Below are 21,508 nucleotides of genomic sequence, written 5' to 3'. Positions count from 1 at the left end.
AAATTTTAAACCTTTCTTAAATGTCACAAAGACTGGCAATCTCTTTTAATTAGAATTAAAACTAAGACTGGCAACCTCTTTTAATTAGAATTAAAGCTAAATTTAAATTCAGCTATAATCATCATCCTGAGTGCTAGCAAGCATGCATGTTCCTGTACCTATTTTTGATATTTAGAATTTATCTACTTGTTAACTTCACATGAGTGAAAACTTTCCTTAGTGAGTCAACACAGAAGACTCCTTGATACTAGCATAGATATAGAAACAAGCTGAAAGACCTTTGGCCTTAGAAAATACAGCCACTGTCACAATTACGCTATACACTATGGTAACAAAACCTAGAGCCATTTAAGATCAACTTTGATAGAAGTTATATAAACATATAAATTACTCATCAACATTTGTACTGTTCAGAATCTCAAAGAACTATTTTGGTTCAAGCAGGAAGATGGCGGGGAGGGAATCTCTTTTCTGTACGTTACAACTTCAAGCCATTGAAAACAAAACATTTCAGTAATATCTTCCCTGTAGGACACTAATGTGGCTACTATTCTTTATGGATTAATACTCCTGTGAAAGTAGACATCCTCTCACAGAAAGAGCCAATTACTTACATTCTAAAATGTTTGGAATTCAGAATTGTCAAGCTGTCCTTCTCCTTCAATCACAAAACAAAGCCCTATAAGCTATAATGCAAATCTCCAAAAGTGCTACTTCATACTGAATCGCTGACATTGATCCTTTCCTACTACCTAGACACTTGGAATAATACCACTGTGAGTCTCACCTGACAGTACAAAATTGATACAGCTTCTGCCCTGTCACAAAATTGAAAATATTTGAAACAATGGTGAGTGATTAAGGATGACCCATACGTTGATGTGACAAAATTGTTGTTAGACATTGTGTTTTGTTAGATATTCAAACATTCAATATTCCCTATTTAAAATAAAATATAGGGAATATAATATGTTTTAGTATCTTAAATGTGTAATTATCTTCACCAGTTCTTTTCAAAACTAGTAATATCAAAAGAGAGTTTACATGCCTCAAATGCGTAATGATGCATAAAACAAAGCCAAATGCAGGGAACATTTCTAAAAAAAGAACTGAATGCCATTCAATTTGTTATTCTTCTTGTATGGTCTTACAAACTAAGTATAGTTATTCCATAAGAATGAAGCATTTTTTACCATTACCCAATCCTCAACAACTCTTTGAATAAGAAGTGCATGTGCTGAGTGGAAAAAAAAAAAGCCAATTGTGTTAAGCTGAAACACACAAAAATAAATACATTTGATTTATTAAGCTAATTACCCAGAGTCCACTCATACTCAGAAGGAGCTACACAAGTTTCTGCATCTGAAAACACACACTCAAACCTCATTAACCTCAGACAGTTTCAGCACTAGTACCAAGATTTTCATGCAAATTCAGAAATCTCCCTTTTCCAGTGAAATCCCATCTCCACCTATACAGGAATATCAGATCCTGGACTTTAAAGATACAACTGCCTCATGCAGAAAACAACTTTTGTTTACTTTGCACAATTCCAAAGAAAGATTTCTCTGACAAGGTAATTTTTCATTAACAGCCTGAGACTGTACTGCAATATTGAAGTTACCTTCACAAGAAAGTTGATATATTATGCCAAGTCACTTTATACTCTGTTTGCCAATCCCACTAGATCTATAAAATATTACACATAAGCAGTGCTAAAACCAGCATGCATATTTTAAATGCTCATGTTACCTTTCTTCCTTGTAATAAGAAAAATGAAAATAGAAGGTGGGGTTTCTGCTTCCAAAATTAAAATGCCTGTCATTTTATCAGTATTCTAATCCTGAGGAGTAAGATTATTCCTATTTAAAATTACCTAAGACATTTTGGCTCAGAGGGAACTGAGCTGAAGATTCTGAATTCCCAAATAGGAAAAACACCTTTTTCATAATTCTTCTGTAACTAATTGCTGGAGGGATTTGTATGTTTGTCAAATTTCTCATGTCAAACACTACATTTAAAAACCCTGTTTTAACTCTCTCACCACGTTACAAAAAAACCACCATGAATTGAAGCATTCACAAGCTCAATTTAAATCTAAGTGAAGTCCAAACAACTCAAACAAAATCAATTTCGTTTCAAGCGATGGAATAAGGCACTTTGGTAAGTGATGACTCAGTACTGTTTTGTACATTAATACCTGAAAAAAGTACATTACCTTAAAACTTCAACCTTCTCACACTCTTTTCTAAACAGAGACCACTTCTGATCAAAACTCACATACATGGAGCACAGTGTTAAGCTTACAGCAAACACATCATACATGTGTAAGCAAACCTACTAATAACTAGTTCTCTACCATCCCAGAAATAGTACAAGGATGCAAAATGTCCCCGAAACGTGAAAACTACCAGCTCAGGAAAAATATACAAATAGGTACACAATTATTTCTTAGCACAATACCATACACACACTGTCACCAAAAACACACCATCACCAAATAAACATAGTATTGTCTTTCTAATATTTTCACAACTTTTCCATCTTGCATTCTTAGTCATGTGTTACTTAAAATATATGAACAATTTTTTGTTAAACTACTCCACATTCTTCTTATATCTAAAATAGATAAACAGAAATCTTACCTGGTCTTTCCACTTTGATAACTTCAGCCCCTAGATCTCCTAAATTCATTGTGGCAAAGGGCCCTGCAAGCACCCTGTAATATTAAAAAAAAAATATTGTCGTCTTAGTTTTTCCTATCAGAATATTTGCATCTGGACAGACTGTGCCAAATTAAAGATGAAACACACACCTTGTTAAATCAAGAATTTTCACACCATCCAATGGCTTTATATTACTAGCACCTGACAAGAAACAGAAAACAGTAACTTACTCTTGAATTACTTTTTGGTAAGATATTTTTCTCATTAGTAGTCTGAAACAGCGTTTTTATTACACTCTCCCATCACCCTCCCTCATCTCCCTCCCCAAATAAAGGATAATAAAGCTTTCTGCACAGGTAGGATGTTAGGAGTATATGACATTAGTAACCACTTTCAAAGTTGGAAAACCTTATGGTGAACATTGCAGGACCTATCCTAAACACCTAGCAATTCTAGAAGAAAGCTACTTGTTAGAGATATTTTTATATGTGCCTTCCACAAACACTCATATAGCTTTTAAAGACTAATCTAAAGAAAGAATGACACAAGCTAAAACTAACGGGTAGCAGACCAATGTGAACCACAGTATTCTCAAAGTGTTTTGACCCATGTAACCTGTGTACTTGCATCACACACAGAGGAAAAAAAAAACAAAGAGAATATCTGCATTTCAAAAAAGAGGTTATAAAACTGAAGACAGACTATATGAACCAAGGAAATACTCACTCTATATTTAATTTTCAACAGCAGTTTTACATGCAACATAACTACTAGGAAATCACAATGCTTTCCTCCTTTCCCTCACCCTTTCCAACTTGACTACTCCTAAGAAACAACAGCAGCAGCAACAAGGGTCACAGGTGGAGCAAGCAATCTCATAGTCTAGACCACAGGTTTGCCAACTATCTCTTGGGTGACTTTGGGTTATCTTCTGCTAACCCAGTGTCTTTAATTACAGGCTGGGGATGCAAACACTTCATCACACCGTATGGATAGTAATTTCATTATTATTTGGAAGGTGGTCTTATACCACACCCAAAAAAACAATCCACGCAGCACCTGGCCAATAACACCACAAAATTACACAGTACTGATTTGTGGTAAGCATCTTTTTGTGTTTGTCCAGGTAACAGAAAGATGCAAAACATTTGGGGGTGAGGGGTGGAACCTACAAAAAAACCAATTAATTCAAGCATAGACTTCCTTACAGAACAGGAAGGAGAAGAGAAGCACAGTCCCTCAAAGCGTGCAGGGCAGTGTGGTGCATTTCCCAAGTCATGCAGCAGTGAATGCCTGTGTCACCTGTTCCACACTCCCTCCATCAGACCTGAGCCACCCTTCAGTCACCCCAAAACTCTCCCTTCTACCTTAATGTATATATGGTAAAGAGGACATGAATATAGAGGTGTATATATATAATTAAAAAGCTACAGAGATATGAAGCAGCATTGGGAATTCAGGGCTTCTGCTAAAATGTTTTCATTCATTGTACTGCTCTCAGTAAGAACACTTGCATCCATTCCTCATCTTAAAGACATTTGCCTCAATTATTACCCTCAATCACTCCCAAGGGATTTGAGTTTAATGGGTTTTGGTTTTTAATACAACGTGCAGACCAAGCAGCATGTTGAAAACATGCTTATCTAGAAGTGGCCACATATTTGGCACATTTCAAAACCTTTAGGAAAACTCAGGCTGGCCCCTCTCTTCAGTGCTGCGCACCTCAGTGAGAGTTCCAGATGTTGCAAACTACTTGTGCTAGTGTCAGGTAAACACCACAGACCCTCCAGCGTAACTTCAGTTTTACCAAGTCGGCTCTAGCTGAGCAAACACCTAAGCATAGGCTTGTCTGTTAGGGAACTAAGTGCACCATTTGCTTCACAATGGCATTACTCCCTGTTTAGAGAAAATAAGTAAACAACAGCTTTACTGAAGAGCACAGCTCCCTAAAAAAAAAAAAATAAAAATCATTTTAGTTAACAAAAAGGGTCCACCTTCCTCTATTCTTTCCACACCTTTTAATGCTGCACTCTTACTCTGTGGCTCACTTATTCTGCTCCTGAGCCAGCATTTAGCGTTACTTTGGTTTCTCACAGATACACTACCAGAACAGCAGCCTTTCAGAGCCAACAGGTCCTCTATCAGTGGCTAACTGAATTGCAGGAATCCATAAAGATATTTCTCAAAGAAGCCTATAAAGTGTTAAGTTTAGTCCATAAATATGCATTTATGCATAACTAAGACTGATGAATTATTGTAACCTCTAACACTCCATTCAGGGATTAGGACTCTTCTAATAGTTGGAACAGAACAAGAAAGTACAATTGTTGTTTCAGAGACCAACAGACCATTGTGACTATCTTTTAATGCTGGTAAATAACACCAATGTCCACAATAATAAGGAAATACAAGAGCGATCAAAAGCAAGCTTTTGAAAATCTGTGGAAAAAAAATAGACCTGTTCGTATCTTCAAACTAGAAGAGGGCAAATATTCACAAAGGAAACATACAGGACCTAAACTTGCATTCCAGCAAGGCACTAATTTGCTGAAGCTTTCAACAGAAAGCCTTTTGACCATCAGGGAAACAGCAGTTCTGGCACACTGATCCCGAGTACCAGAGTGCTACCAACCCCTTACTGCAGGTACAAAAAGAAACAAGACCATACTACAAACAGCAGAAGAGATCAGAATTGATCAGTGTTGACCAGAAGCATCTCTTGGTTTGTTTGGGTGTTTTTTCCCCTCTCCTTGCTAGATTCCTATCAGGCACATACCCAAATTTACTTTTCCTGCAGAGTGTTTTTGGTTGGAATTCTGGCTCACTAGTCCAAATTCTCTAAAATGCAAGCTCACATCTTCTATTTTTGCTTTTATTTTTTCCAGTGACTTGGTGATTGAAAGAAAAATCCATGCTCCCAGCTCTAGCTATATCCTATTTGCAAACTCTTTATTCCCACGATGCTTGAAGTTACTGTAAATTAGACAGTCATATGTACCTTTTATAAATAACTTTGATGAAAAATAAATCAATCCATTCACTCTCAATATGATTTAAACTGTTTAGTTAAGCTCAGTAGGTTGTCCCAAGGTTGGCCTAATGTAACGAGTAAGCAACCAACAGAGATCGTTCTACAGAACAGAAATGTAATTTTCATGTCATATTCTCCAAAAAAAAAAAGCTTTCCTTTAAACTTGTACAGTGGCAGAAGAGGGCACAAAGAACTGATTAGTACACTTAATATTTTTAATGCCAGAGCAAGTTAACAGTAGATAAACAGATTCCATCCCAATTACATCCAATTGCAGATGACATCACTCCAAAAGTCTATTGTCTCTGCTTTGGTTGCACGACCAATTTGTTTTAATTTACACATGCAGCAAGTTACGATCAAGTCCATCACCACCGTGGATTAATTCAATATCAATAGGTACACTCCAACCAGGGACAGGCTCAGCATGTTCATGTTGGGAAAGGGAACTCCAAATTTGCTCCAATTCTAATGCAATCAATGCAATTGTTAAGTAATTTTCTATGTTATTAAGTAAGACAGAAAGCGGAAAGCCAGAGGAAAATTACTGTGTTGCAGCTTGGTTTTATTTTTCTTCACTATAAAGCAAACAAACAAGCGACTGAATGAAGTTAGAGTTTTGCAGCCTTTGAAGAATCAGGCCTAGAAGCGGGCAGCAGGCACCTTCCCCGCCGCCCCACCAGCCGAAGCTGCCGGGGGAGCTGACCCGCTCCCGCCGGGGCTCGGCCGCTGTGCAAAGTCCAGCCCCGGGCACCCTCGGCACAGCCCGCAGCCCGGCAGGGAGCGGAGCAGGGACCGAGGCCACACAAGCGCGGCCGCCCGGCGACCCCCGCCGTTGGCCACCCCCCACCCCAGCCCCACCATCCCGCCCTGGCGCCGAAGGCCCCGCCGCGCCGGGGCAGGGGGACGGGGCAAGGGCGGCAGCAAGCTCCGCTCCCGGCACGATGCGCCCCGTTCTCCCCCTCACAGGAGAGGGCCGGACGCGGCGCTGCCGAGGGGCGGCGGCGGCAGAAGCCTCCCTCAGGTGTTGAGCGTCCCGCCCGCCCCCCCAAAGGGGCTCCGACCCCTGCCCGAGCCGCTCCCTCTGAACCCCGGCGGAGTTTAACGGGCAGATGGAGGGGAGGCTGAGGAGGAGGAAGGCGCGGCGCAGCACGGCACGGCTACCTGCCGGGGGAGCGCCCCCACTCCGCACCCCGCCACCGTTGCCAGGCGAGGCGGAGGCGGCGCTCCGGGCTGCGGAGCAGCGCGGCGAGGCGACACCGCCACCGGAGGCGGCGGCCGCAAGGAACGGGACCCTCCACAACCCGCCGCCCCAGCGCCAGCTCCTTCTTGCCATCCCGCCGCGCAGCATCTCCCCGCGCCACCGCTCGAAGCGCCGCCAAAAGGTGCCCGCTCAGCCCCACGGCGCAAGCGCCGCCCGCCGCCGCCCCTTTCCCTCTCCCGCACACGGGAGGAGCGTTAAATTGTTCCCGGGTTGGGGCGGTGCGCAGGCGCGGCCCTTCCCGCTGTTGGCCGCGGTCCTCCGCCGGCGGCGGGGTCCCTCGGCGCCGGTACGGAGCGCTCCCGGGTAGAAGGGGTGTATCTTCTCCTTTTCTTAGTCTAAAGGACGCAGGTGGCTGGACTTTATATAATAGGGAGGTGTCTCGCATACGTCGCGGCGGTAATTCCAGTTCCTGTGTAAAAACCGCAGTGTTTATACGAAATAGACGAAGTTTTTCCCTTTTTTGCTGCGACATCTAATTTCTGGGCAAACCAAACGGTTGATGGCTAGAAACTTGTACTTCCAGTCTGATGTACAGACCGTGACATACAACATCGCTAAGGTGGAATAAGAGTAAAATATCCCCGTAATAGTTTTCTGTGCTTACAAGGTAGGCAGCTGTACTGGGCGCCATTAAATCCTCTCACGAGCACGAGGTCCTTTATCTCTGTTTGGCTTCATCAAGGTGCGACATTACTTACTCTGCAAGCTTTATCTTCAGTTGGACGTAGGTATGGAAGGGTTAGCTTGGATTGGCCATCAAGCAGTTCTTTTTTGAGCTAAGTACTTTCAGAATATTTTTAGTTTGTGTTAGGACAGAGTGCAAGGCTTGTTACCAGAACACCATGGTGTTTTCTTGCTCTGTAATAGGATAAAAAAAGCCTCCGCGGGGGTTCAGCATTTATTTCTATGCTGTGAGGGTAAGGCAACAACTGCACCTCAAGAACAGCTGAAACTTCTGACTGCTTGAAAATGAGCATTACAAACAGCACAGGCTTAAGAAGCGTTGCATGCCAACAAAAAAAAAACCAAAACCACCACCCAACAACTGTTTAAAGCCAAAGAAAAGCAAGGCTGGTATCCAAAGCATAGAAACATTCTGCTTACTTCATTGTCTAGCTTTTTGTTCACTGCTGTTCTGAAAGCCGTTTTTAACTTTCGGATCTTGCAACGTCTTAAAACTGAGTAGTGCTTTGTTGCACTGACGGATATCTGGAAAAAAACCCCAACTCAATCTTTACTATTTTGTACTGAGCTGTTGAGGATTTGCATTAATATACCTGAGAATGGAGGAGGAATGCTAGTAAATAAGATAGTTAAACTGAGTTTCTGTTGCTAAGTATGAGGTTCTCCTCTGAGAGAGCATTCTCCCATGAGTTTGTATGCGTAGGTCTCATCACCTGAGCTACCACTCTACTGAAGGATTGCCAACAGTTCAAACTGATTTTAAAAAAACCCTGCCATTAAATATGCCATTGTATGTGGTTTCAGCTGGGACTGTGATAGCGTACGTAGTATTTGCAGGCTCATATACTGAAAGACTACACAAGAAAGAAGTACAATAAGATACAAATATCTGAAGTGCCGTGCAATGCGAGGCAAGCACTTGCTTTGCTTTGCAGCAGTTGATTTTGATGATTTTTACCAACGGTGGTACCGCGGGCGCTCACAACTACACGGAGTTTGCAAGCACGGAGCTCGCCGGTACCGGGGTTTATCCTATGCCTTATGATTTCAGCTAACAGGCACAGCTGCTGCACGTCTTCTAAGACTCCCTCAATTCAGATTATTCCTCTTCAGCCTGAGAACGCACCAACTCCCTCAGGGTCAGCGTGACAAATGGCTGTTGAAGGCTGACGAGCCGCCTCCCAGCAGGACGGACGGCCGGACGGCCGCCGCGGGGACCTGCTCTCCAGGCACCGGGAGAAGACGTGTCCGCGCAGCTCGTGGCCGTCTGTCCGCTCCCTGCAGCTGCCGAGCCCAACCGGGCCGGGCCCCGCCAGCCGGTGCGGGGAGAGCCGGGTGTCCCACGCCTCGCCTTCCCCGATCCGGAACGCTCTGAGCCCGGAACCTTCCGTCCGCCTGGTGGGGGAAAGGGGGGAAGAGAAAAAAATCCGACACCAGCAGCGACATCGCCCCGGCGAGGTGCCCGCTGGGGGAGGCCGTTGCGCAGGTTTTATTTCTCTCCGCCATCGCCTCGCCGGCCCGGGCCATGTACCGGCAGGGCTTCCGCCCCCCGACGCCTCCCTACGCGGGCGGCGGCTTCCGGAGCCCTCCCTCCGGCGGAGGCCCCGTGCCCCCCTCCCCGCGGGGCTACGGCAGCCCCCACCACACGCCGCCCTACGGCCACCGGCCCGGGCCTTACGGCGGTGGCCACTCGCCCCGAGACCACGGCTTCCACGGCGGCGGCGGGCGGTTCGGGAGCCCGTCGCCGGGAGGGCAGACCCCGCGCAGGCCGCAGAGCGTCAGCCCCCGGTACCCGGCTCCCTACGGCGGCAAATCCCCGGCCGGAGCTCCCCTGCACCCGCAGCAGCAGCGCAAGCGCTCGCCCGGGGGCTTCCAGAGGCACTACCAGGTATGGGGCAGGGCGGTGAGGGAGACAGGCCTGCGCCTCCGCACGGCGGGGCGGGGGCGGGACGGACGGACGGACGGACGGAGGGAGGGAGCGAGCGAGCGAGCTGGTGCTGCTGAGCGAGGCCCTCAGCCCGCGGGGGCGAGCACACCGAGGGCTTGCGGTGAGGCGCAGCGACCTTTCCCTCCGCCACGATTTTCAGGGGAGAGCGACACTTACACCACACCGGGCAACATCTGTCTGTCTGCCCCCCAGTAGAGAGGATGGAGAGACCCCAGCTCAGGCAGCTGTGTGATCAGGAAAGGGAAGAGGGCCCCAGGCCTGGGCGAGGCCTGGTGTGAAGATGCAAAGAATCACAAGAGCGTAGCTTGCTTTCTTTACATACTCTGGCGTGTGAAGGTAGAGAGAAAATTAAGCGCCACCCAAAACTGCAGCAAACACCTCTGTCCCCTGTACGTACCTCCCTTTGATCAGTTTTCTTTAACACAGTGGTGAAGCGCTGTGAGCTTTTACTTTGCCTGTGCTGTCTTACATCATGGAAGCTGCCCTGTGCACACACAGTGCTTTCAGGGACGTGAGTAGAGAAAAGTAGTGCTCTTCTAAAGAGAATTAAGCTGAGATTCCTTTAAGCAGAAGTGAGACCATCAGTTGGGATAATTAAGTACCATTTTAAAGACTCTTTAAAGTTTTGCACCAAAAGCTTTATAAACTGAAGTAGTTTTCTTGGGAGCTATCAACAACAGGTTCTGTGAGTTATGGTTTTTTTCAGATGGTTTAGTTTGGGCATGTGACTGGCAGCACAGATAGGGATGGGAGTTCTTGAGATGAGGCCAGCTTTATGTACATAGCTGGCTTTATGCAGTATTAGAGAAACCTTAAAAGTGTAACAGATGACATATACAGTACAAATAATGGTAAAATTTTCAGGTGCTCTTACTGACACTTCAAGGATTAAAGTGTAATAATGAAGTCAAATCTTAATAGACATTAGCAAAATCTTAATGTGCCTGCACTGCATAGTCACATTTCCATTCAAAATAGTCTTGGGTTACTTTTTTACAATGCAGATAACTATCTTACCAGAATCTTATTGTTGGTGGAAGGGGATCATTCTGAACTTTGTAAGTTTTTCTTCACACAACAGCAAAGGCTCTCCCAGTGAAGAAGCCTACAGATTGCTGAACCTCTGTGTCTGTTGAAAAGGCAAAGGATGTGGGGTTTCTGCTGGAGGGACGGTTTATGTCACTGACATCTAGACATTTCCCTTCAGAAGATCACTCTTTGGATATTTAATTAAATGTTTTTTAAAAGCCTGCCCTAAATCACCTGAGCAGAAGAATATGCAGGAATCCTTTTGCCTCTAGTTTTAGTCAGAACTGTTTCATGTCAGGACCTGTGGGCAGGAGCAGTCTTGTACACTCCATCCTTGAGCGTAAGAAAGAAACCTGCCATAAAGAAGGTACACGTTTGAATCCAGTCACAGATTGTCACAACATTTTCCCTTCTCCCTTTTCCCTCTGCAGACCTTCTGAGTAGTTTAGGCGCATTGACCTGATGGTGATGCTTTCTAAGACTAGAAAGACATCGTATGTCTGTAGCTTTTCCTAGGACTAAGGTAATGTGCATGTGTGTACTTCTATGTGTATGCACATGAGTTGTTTTGCCTGAAAGGGCAATAGAGGCAATCACAGAGGGAGGAAGTCTCATAAACCACGAGTCCCCATTTTCTTTGACACAGGCAACAAGAATCTTGGTCCATGAGGCCGTGAGTAGATCCAGGTAGAGGGATTTTTGTATGTTCTAAACATCAAATTTCTTCTGATGTATGTGGATTATTCTCTTCTGTAGATGCTATTGTTAAAAGAACAGTGCTTTTGAAATTTATGATGCTACTGTTACCTTTGAAACGAAAATCTTAAGTGGCCCTTCAAAATCTCATCAGGAAATCCAAAAGACAGTTTATATTTACTTTAGTGTTCTATTAATGACATGTTATTAGTATTCTGTGCTCATTTTGTGCTCACAGACTTTCATGAACGGAAAACTTAAACATAGTAAGCTTGATTTTTCTGAAATGGCTGACTTAACCTTTATATGGCCAGAGCTTTTTGGTTTTTCCACAGAGATCTGTCTGCTTTAAATTTTATGAAAGTATGTTTGTTGTATCACTTGAATATCTCCTCTTAGAATTCACTTTGTGATAGTGTTTCCCTTTCTACACTCATCGGGAGTTAGTGAACTGGCTAGTAGCAGTAGCTAGTTAGTGGTGATGGGTTTAAAATTATTACAGAAAGTAAAAAAAAAAAAAAAAAAAATCTTCTGAAATGTATAATCACGATTTCCGCATTTATATGCATCTGCCAGCAGCAAAAGTTACATCAGGTGAAGGAAGCTGATAAAGGGAGTGACTGTCCCCGTTTTCAAGGAAATATTACCCCATTCAGTACCATGTTAACGAATAGCACCAAAAGATGGGTTTTTTTTCTACTGTGGAGAGTGAGTTGTTATCTGGGAAAAAAAAAGTATTGAGACTGTTAAATCACTGTTTCATTAAGGAAAGTTCAGTGAGAAAAGCCTGTTGACGCCAGTGATCATAAAATATTTTTTTTTAAGGTGTCTTTGGCACCAAACATTTTTTTTCTTGCACAGAATGGTTTCACTTGCACAGGTAGGGCTGTTCTCCTTTTCCACAGGGCTAAAATATGAATAATCCTATTATTAATTTTTTTTTTCTAAAGAAAATTCAATGGGGGAGAAAAGCATATAACGACTACTATTGTAAATTTAAAAACATAATATCTACATGCTTAAATTTAACACTTGTTGAAGGCTGTCAATCTTGTATTGCATATTAATACATCTCCTAAATTTCAAACACACAAAAATGTCGGTGTTACTGATGGCCTGCATTATATTGTAAGAAAATTTAATATTCTAAAATAAATCCATCCAAAAGAGCCTTGAATTATTTTGTTCTGCCACTGGATACTGCAGATCGTTATGTCAGTTCAGCTTTCTTTTGAGTGCTACAGATAAGCCATAACGTTAAATAAACTCCGCACTCACTGTTTTACAATGTCAAAGCTACAGGGTCTCCTTTAAGCATGGTGGTTTTTTTCTTTATTTTGAAGATCTAATCCACTGTATACTACTGCTTTACTACTTATTGTGAGTGCTTGACATAAATGTCACTTTTGGTAGTGCTTGTAGTCTTGTTCTGGGAGACTCCTTGTCCCTTAAAAAGTTTTTAACTGTATTCTGAGGTGATTCTCTGACCTTACCCTCATGGTTTTGCTACAATAAAGTAATATTTAATAACTTTTCAACTTTGAGATCATCATCTTACCAGCATAACCTAATTGTACTACAATGAATCAGTAGAAATAAGTGCCCTGTAAATAAGACGTGGATGTTCCCACGTTTGGTTGTGTATCCATTACTGTCAAGCTTTAGAAGTTCTAGAAAAGCATTTAGTGGGACCACACAAGCAGGCTCCTGCTGCAGCACATCTTCAGAAACAGGTTCGAGACTAAGCAGTTTTCAGTGGAATCTCTTCTGGCTAAGCATAGAGGCCTTCACTATGTGGCACCATTTCTCAGTTTTACCCAGAAATTGTTTCCTATGATGGATTTGCTAATAGGGCTTATTAGTCAAATTCAAATACCATCACTGCTGGCCCAAAAAGTTGCGGGGGAGCAGCCCTTGATCAGTGCTTTTACCTTCCTTTATAAAATCAGAGGTTGATAATCAGCCTGGAGGAATCATGTTCTAATCATACAGAACGCAACAGGCATGTTTGGAAACTTAACTATTGTGTGTCTGCAGTATAGGTTGTTTAACTTTGGTTAAAACAAATTAAATTACTATAGCTTTAGACAAAACCTCACTTTCTTGGAGAGTGAATCTGAGGAAAAAAACAATGGATGATGGACGATGACAGGAGAAAAAGGTTATAGTGATCTCATTTATGTCATAGCTCTCTAAGTTGCGGACCCATAGCAGGTCTGTAGAAGCAATTGTGGTGGTCTTTCATCTTTAAAAGAAAAAATCAAATACCAAAAGCCCCGTGCAAAAGGTTTTTCTTTTATGTAGTATCTGCTTAATCGCTGATTACCATCCAGAAGTCTTTGGTGACTGTCAAAGTAAGTCATCTGTTCTCAAATATCCCAGAGCACTAGTTTGGCTAAAACAGGGTGTTTTTCCCAGTGAGTTCTTCAAGTAATTTGTTGCTCTTTGCTTTATTCGATGCTGAGTTCAATTTCGAAATGCTTAATATCTGACTTCTGCTTTTATAAGCATTATCAGCTCTTCCTCAGCCTCTAACTCCCTGTTATGTTGTCCAGCTTTTGAGTTAGACGTGTTGACTTAGGCAGCTCGTGACAAAGAACATGAGGAGCTTGTCTGTAGTTACATGTCAGAGTGACGTAAACAAATATTTTGGAGAAGACTGATGGGTTGGGTTTTTTTTTTCTTATCCTGGTAAATCATCACTCAAAATTATAAAACAGTATTTTCTGAGGAAGATGCAGGTGAGGAGTAGTAATTGTCATTAATAATCAGCTTCAAAGCTCTGCTACATTAGAAGGAAACTTTTTTTTTTTTTTAGTTTGAATTAGTCTATTAAATGTTTCTTTACCTGATGGTTTTCTTCCAAAGGGATCACCCAGGACATCTACTCCATTTGGTACAGCGCATGGCAGAGAGAAAAGAGTGTCTAATGATGTGGAAAACTATTACAGACCTTCAATGCTTGAGGACCCATGGGCTGGCCTAGAGCCAGTTTCTGTTACAGACATAAACCAACAATACAGCAGTGAGCAAACAACATATACTGGTAAAAAAGGGAGGTATTTCAGCTAACACTTTTAAAAGCCAAATAACTCCATCTTGTCAGGAAAACTTTGGGACAAAACCTTTCCATTTACACAAGATGAACAATAATCAAGACCTTAGATAACGCTTTTATTTGATCACATGTACCACCCTTTTATCCTACTTTTTTTTTTTATTGCATTGGGTATTTTTATGTATGGGAGGGAAAAGGAGTGGTAGGAAAACTTACATTTCTGGCTATGTGGAAGTGCCTACCAGCTTTGAAGAACAAAGTGTTCTTTAATCACCAGCGACTGATTTGTGACTGTTAAAACAGGTTTCCATATATTTACCTCTTCCATGCTAGATTGTTAGCCTTTTATTGTAAACTCCTTTAGTAAATGGTATTTTTTTATGTTTCAACATTTTTAGAACAAAGTAACTTGGAAATAAAATAAAGTTTTGTAAATCCTTGTTTTGTAATGTATAACAATTATTTTAGGAGTTTTGTTAAGGTGTACACATTAACACAAAGAGTACTAGTGAAATTAGGTGACTTCTGTAAATGTGCTTGTATGCTGTAGTTAACCTCTGATTTGTGCATAGTATTTTTTGTTAACTGTAGTGTAACCTAAAGTTGAAACGTGACTTTTAGACATCTCAGGAAACAAATGTATTGTCTTTGGAAAGTTTAATTTGTTGAACCAGCTCTTGAGTCATAAACAATTCTGTGATCGTTTGTTTTTGTATTTAAAAAAAAAATCTTATTTGAAAAAAAAGTAGACATTTCTGGATTATAGTAACAAGTATGTTCAGTGGCAATTTAAGTGTAAGGAGCACATAAAACATCAAGATTAAATAAATGCAAATGTACTGTCTGGAACCACCTGTCAGAATAGCATAGAATGGATGAAAGTGTGTTACACAGTTGACATGAGTACATGCATAACGTCTTTCTTTTATCTGTACAAGACTTTTCAATTTTTTAATTTTTTTTTTTATTTTTACCTATGGTAGGCATCTTTGCTTAGAGGAGTCTTGTTTTGTGTGTGTGCATGCTGTATTTTTATACTGAAGGGAAAAACAATGAGGTTTTTTTAGAGATTGTCTATATGTGGAAGATCCTTTCTTAAATCCAGTAGTGAATATTGTAATCTAGAAGAAATAAGAAATAGTTCCAGGTGCAGGCATGCTCCTAACATGCCATGTTAAACCTGCAGTAGATATCTAAATTTTTGTTGAACATACCATTATTTGTTCGTTGATCTTGGCTTTTAAGCAGTAGGTTGAGGGTGAAAACTTAGTTAAAAATAAATAAAAGCATTAGTTCGGTTTTCAAAACGTATGTTTTGTTTTAAGCTTCTTACATACTTCACAGAAAACATTTTTGTAGTCCTGAAGCATGGTTAGGTAGAAAAGCACAGGGAATCACATCAGACCGTTCTTAGTTACTTGTCTTCTGCTGAGGTAGAATAGTACTATACACTTCTTTATTTGTTTCAGCATAAAATGTCTTGGCTTAATACTGCCTTCAGGAATGCCTTCAAACCAGAAGGGGGTTAACATGTCAAAATGTGCTAGCTGAGTCTCTTGCACTTTTATGATCATAATCTGAAGTATGCCACTTGTGTCTTACCCCAAGAAGATAGCAAGAATGGCTAAATCTTCATCCCAGAATCAAAACTGTGCCTTAAATGGCAGCTATCAGTATCATTATCTGTAATGCGTCCCAGCAAAACTGAGATGATACAAGTTGTATATAGTCTTTAGAATTTATAAATCAATTAATCAATGCCATTGTGAAAAGCAAAGTATAAGGTTTTCTTTTTTTTTTTAGCGTTGTCAGGTGCTGTAAAGCTCACAAAAAAAAAAAGTCATCTTTCTTGTTACTCCTTCCTTTGTCATTCAGAGCAGTTTACTTTTCCACAATGTTTGGTGATCTTGGGGAAACAGCTACAATGTTATTTAAGAGACTAAAGGTGTGACCTGTTCCCGGTTAGACATGCGAAGAAACTGGGTTCAGAAAGGAGAAAGGAAAGGAAAAGGATTCATGACAGAAGAGAGACTGTTAGAGGTGGGACTGCCTATACAGTAGCCAATATCAGCTGCCCTTGCACGTTGCAAAGATGCATTTTTCTGCTTCGGCTTTGCAGTTTACCCAGGGATCAAAGCCAGCCTCCTGTGGTAATAACTGTTAACTCCTGGAACTGGGTGTCAGACATCAATGAAGGTAAATGTTCCAGAAAGAGAATTGGGGAAATAATCTTGAAGCACTGTTTAATCAATACAGGCCTTCCACAATGCCATCTGATAAGCTGCTGCTCCAGTGTACTTCAGGATATGACCCAACAAGTATAAGTACATCATACTGCTAAAGACTGTAATAATTTGGGCAAGAATCAGCAAGGAATTAAAATGTAGATGTATTAAACTTACTGACCTCATCATACTGCACCAAAAACTTAAAAATTATTCAGCTTTCTGGCTTCTAGGAGAAATTCTGCAATTACAGTAAAAATTTAAAATGTCATTGGTGAAGATCTGTAAAATGCATGAACACGCGTTCAGAACTATAAATATAATGTGCTTAAAGCCAAATTAAGCTTTGCCTCTTTTGCTATGATATCCAGGAAGCTTAAACACTTACTTCCTCACCGATTTTTCTCCTTTTTCCCATATGGCAAACATTCTCTTTCCCCACATGTTTCTAATGGAGATAGGATATATCACTTCCTCATTTGTTAATGAAGCCACTTCACAGTAACAGTATGGCTCTGGAAATAGCATTTGATGATTAAAAGTACAGTAGAAATACATCCTTCCTTCATGAGCCCATGAAACAAAATAGTGTCTGTGCCTTGTTAAGGAAGGGATTCTTCTGTAATGAACGCACTAAGAACATGGGCATTTTTGTGTCTGCAAAAAGACTTCTTAGACTTTAAGGTAAGTCATTTAGCTCAATTTTCAAAAGTTTGGGTTGATGTACTTCTTTTGCATTCTGTTTTGTTTGCATTGTGTTGGTGCATCAAGTCCGTCTGACCTTCCGTTCAGTTGTTGTAAAGGAGTTGCATAACATGACTAACTCTCTTCTTTCAACAACTTAATTTCATTAGTTGCTGTTTGCTACTGTGTTTAACAGCGAACTGCATTGCTGCCACATTGTGCTCGTATCATGGTGAGATAGCTTAGATCAGCAGAGTACGATTCTGGGTAACACGGCAACATGCTGGGTGGGAAGTTACCCCAAGTTGTACTGTAATACTTCAGAGATGGTTCAGGTTTGGGTTTTTGCTGTGACTTTATAATACAGAATATTCATTCTTCCCTGGCACTTGCACACACTGTTCTACACTGAAGTTGTAAAACAATTTCGAATGTTAAAAGTTCAGTTAAAACAGGATTTAAAAAGTTTGTATCAAGCTACTTATCTTTAGAATTGGCAATAAGGCATTGAGATGCAGCATTTTTCTAATGTCAAAGCTGGGAACACTTTGCAGGGGAAAAGCTTCTGATCAACAGAATGAGAAACTACTTTTGCAGTCAGGTTGGTTTTCTTTTCCTGGTAAGGATATCTTTATGGCTCTTCACTTTATGTAAACATGTTAAACATCTAAGGGGGAGCATTTGAAACATGCGTTATATAGAAAGTCTACAAAGAGCTTTTGGCTCTCTTCTAAAGAAAAGTTTTTATAGTCTGGGTTTGAAGTTGTGCTTGTGAGTAATCTCACTGATGTCAGAAGGTTTACTCATGCAACCAAGAGACGTAAGTATCTAACATTACTGTTTGAAAATTGTATCATCCATTTGTCCGCGCTTTTTACCAACTCTGCAATAAAATGTTCTGTTTAGCAATTGCTCTGAATTCGATTTCATGCATGTGCTTTTATAGATGAGCCAAGACTGTCTTGCAATGAATTAAACTTGGTTTTACAAAATTTTCCTAAATTCTCAAGAGTAAAGACTTTGTTCTCCTTTCCCCCAATCTTCGCACCTTACCTTCCTCCCATCTTCCTTGTACTAGGGGAGAAAAGGGAGGATTGCCTACACTGATTGGTGAAGAATCATGTAATGATTGTTAAGCCTCAGGCTTTCAGAAGCTTGTGTACCAATTGACATAGGTAACTAGATAAACTTTTATCATTTGAGGTGGCTCAGACAACTTCTTACACCACAGGAAAGAAATAACTAAGTTGTGTTAACACTTAACAGTAGTATAATTCCAGCATTCAGTCATTAGTTCACAATCATTTTTTACCTACAGTAACTTTTCACCTGAATGTCTCATAGGCACAGCTTGAATCAGTTTAATTTTCTGCTATTTTCACTAAACTATGTGCTTTGGTGGCTTAGAGTTTAAGAACACTTTCTCAACCTGGACCTCTGAATTTACCTTTACAAAATCACTAGCTCTTGAGTGTTAGACCCCAAACCTAGGCCTTCCCTTTAAAGCATTTTAGATCTGGCTAAAAGAGCTTTATCTCATCCTCATTACTTCCCTTATGATGCTAGGAAACCTTTGAGTACTGGGCTAGAAACAGTTGGGCAGATGCTTGGTGTGAACAGGGTCATCAAACTAACCGTCATCTCCTAGAGGTTACCCCTGGTTTCTTGTCGTTCTGGTGCAGGAGGTGCCCAGGAGGTGTTCTGAGCCAAATAGTCATCCATTTTGTTTCACCAGCTGTATGTGGGTTGCAGCATTCTAAACTGTATCAGTGGTTTGCCTAGTGCACATCCTGGATTTTAAATTTTACCAGCATTATAAATCCTAATTTGTAGTATAACTCCTAAAACTGTTGCACGTTCTCTTCTTCTGCAGTAAAATCACAGTTGAATTTCACTGCCCCTTAGTCATTGATCTGTCACGGTTGCACATTCCTTTTCTGAACTATAAATGTAAACATTTGTATACAAGAAACTAACTTCTGTGGCTAAGGGGGGGACATACCAGTACAGTTTCAGAGTACAATCTTTAATACTGCTGACACTCTCTCTATTAAAATAAAAGCTTCTCTGTCCCCCTTTAACAGGACAAAAATGAAACAAAAGTATTAAGCAGTTGAGATGCTGAGCTGGAAACTGTGGTCTGTGCAGTGCGTGATGGACTACGTGAGTAGGGACATCATTGCAATTCAGCATTACCTATATTAGCCCATTTCCAGGGAGAATGGGTTTTTAACAAAGAGCTGAAAAAATACCATCCCACTCCCTATCAAGACAGAAAAAAGTGTTTCTCAAAAAAAACTACCTTACACACGAAAGAAGAATTCGTACGCAGCCTCACAACGTATGAGACCTGCCTTGTTCTTACTTTTCTTCTGGAGAATTCACTGACTTGTTCCCGATAACTTCAAGGCTCCCTGTGACACGAACTTCAGTCAAAGCCATCAAATCACCATTTGACCTGCTCTCTGACAAAAGCAAAAAGTCTGATTTACATAGACTATAGAACATACTCAGGTTCACAAAACTGTAGGCTGTACTACTCACTGGATGTGGAAAGCTTTTGACACTAGATTAACATATATTTCTTAAATTTTCAGAGTAAACTCCTGCATTTTGATTTCAGATGTCAGTATTTTTTTTGGCAGTAAAAAGGTTATACCTTCAAGTTCTACCAGGGAAATAATTTTCAAATATTAAAATTAATTTTAAAAATTGCTTAATTCTGAGTATTCATTTTTTCCAGGTAACAGCAACAGTAGTGTGGAGGATGTATTAAATTTATACCTTTTTTTTTTTTTTCCTTACAAAAGAAAAAATAAGTTTAATTAAATTCATTCAAATGTCTGTCTTAATTTGAGTAGTGGTGGCTGTTTCATAGTACAGTTCGAAAGAATGTGAGGCTCCTTCCTTTCTTACTTAAAGAGCTACATGTTTCCAGAATGGGCCAACCCAGTTTACAGAGGTTTGCTGGGTCAGAGCTTTTTGCAGTTGAGATGCTGGATTGGAAATCATGGTCTGCGCAGCGCCAGATGGACAGCATGAGTAGGGACATCTTCGCCATTCAGTGTAACCTGTGCCAGCACATTTCCAGACTGCAGGGAGAATGGGATTTTAACAAGGACAAAAGACGAGCCCTTCCTCCCACACACACAAACACACCTTGAGGGGATTTTTCATTTTCTAAGGCTACAGTGAGCCACTGTGTTACTGGGGTCAAGGATAAGAGAATTTAAATTGTTCTTTAATTTATTCGTTAGTGACAGCATCTTAGGAGGCAAAGAATCTGAGATCATGTCAAGCTGAAATTTTTAATACAAATATTTTAAACTGGACTGCACCAAAAATCTGCGTGTACTACCCTACTTTTATGGGCAGCAGTAATCGTGCTGCTTGATGCTGTATTAAAATACATTTCAACCTTCTGGTATCCATATGTATTTTGCCACAATCTAATTGCTGTGTAGTCAAGATAAGTTAAAAGCTGTTAGTGTAGAGTCAACAAGTGTTTGCTTTGAGTTTAAATCTTTGTAGTTCGCATGAAGAAATTCCTAAGAGTTCAAACTGCTGAACATGATGTTGATGCAGCTATTAGTATAAGTACTAATAAATGGAAGACCAAAACCTCTTTCATGCTGATGCAAATCATTCCCTTTTCGTGCACCACACAAGCTAATGCTGACACAAGGGAAGAGGAATCAAGCTAATTGACAACTTCTGTGGATGGCAATGCAGCATAAACCACAAAAAACAGAGCAAACATAGCTTTAAAAAACACCAAGTGCCAACTGGGGAGTGGTATCAACAGTAATTGTAAGTAGTCATTGCACAGCACTTTTAAAATCAAACCACTACCTCCTGTGGCATAACGACAATGTTTAGGTTAATGTAAAATAAGGCTTTGGGCTGTATTCCCTTAACAGATGTTACTGTTCCTGCAGTCAAGTTTGCAGAAGAGAAGAAGTATCTTCACCACTTGTCTGTGAAGTCCGGCGTCTTTGCATAGGTCTCTTTTCATCATTCTTTTTTTTAAGCTAAGATAAAACTTTGCATTTGAAAAATCTTAGGGATCATCAAAAAGGTGAAAGGGAGAATTAACACCTGCAAATGGTCCAAGGGTACAACTTGGGCTGGTAACTGTAAGAAGGGGCCATCTACTGTTTACTTGCCATTCTGCTCTCCTAAAGCTATTTCCCTTGTCTGTAAATTTTTAATAGCCTCCTGGT

General features: G+C 40.9%; 2 protein-coding genes across 4 annotated transcripts in view; one reads left to right on the top strand and one right to left on the bottom strand.

Moving 5' to 3' along the window:
- The window catches only part of SUGCT (succinyl-CoA:glutarate-CoA transferase), a 333,594-nt gene extending 326,446 nt beyond the window's left edge, over window positions 1-7,148 (bottom strand). For 2 of the 3 annotated variants that reach the window (XM_075083703.1, XM_075083704.1), the window contains exons 1-3: window positions 6,862-7,148; window positions 2,816-2,867; window positions 2,646-2,719 (exon numbers count right to left, since the gene is read on the bottom strand). In XM_075083703.1, coding sequence (XP_074939804.1) covers window positions 2,646-2,719; window positions 2,816-2,867; window positions 6,862-7,048 — 313 coding nt within the window. In that variant the 5' untranslated portion in view covers window positions 7,049-7,148. The remainder of the gene's footprint in view (window positions 1-2,645; window positions 2,720-2,815; window positions 2,868-6,861) is intronic. The other variant, XM_075083702.1, reaches the window with a different exon arrangement.
- Window positions 7,149-7,852: 704 nt separating this feature from the next.
- Window positions 7,853-15,444, top strand: MPLKIP (M-phase specific PLK1 interacting protein). The gene is made up of 2 exons (XM_075083705.1): window positions 7,853-9,533; window positions 14,187-15,444. Exons 1-2 carry the CDS (start codon window positions 9,171-9,173, stop codon window positions 14,388-14,390), a joined length of 567 nt encoding a protein of 188 aa, XP_074939806.1. The 5' UTR covers window positions 7,853-9,170; the 3' UTR covers window positions 14,391-15,444.
- Window positions 15,445-21,508: the final 6,064 nt, after the last annotated feature.

This window comes from Phalacrocorax aristotelis, chromosome 2 (genome assembly GCF_949628215.1).
Source record: "Phalacrocorax aristotelis chromosome 2, bGulAri2.1, whole genome shotgun sequence".
Taxonomy (NCBI): domain Eukaryota; kingdom Metazoa; phylum Chordata; class Aves; order Suliformes; family Phalacrocoracidae; genus Phalacrocorax; species Phalacrocorax aristotelis.
Note: the sequence above shows the minus strand (reverse complement) of the source record. Positions and strands in the feature narration are given on the sequence as shown.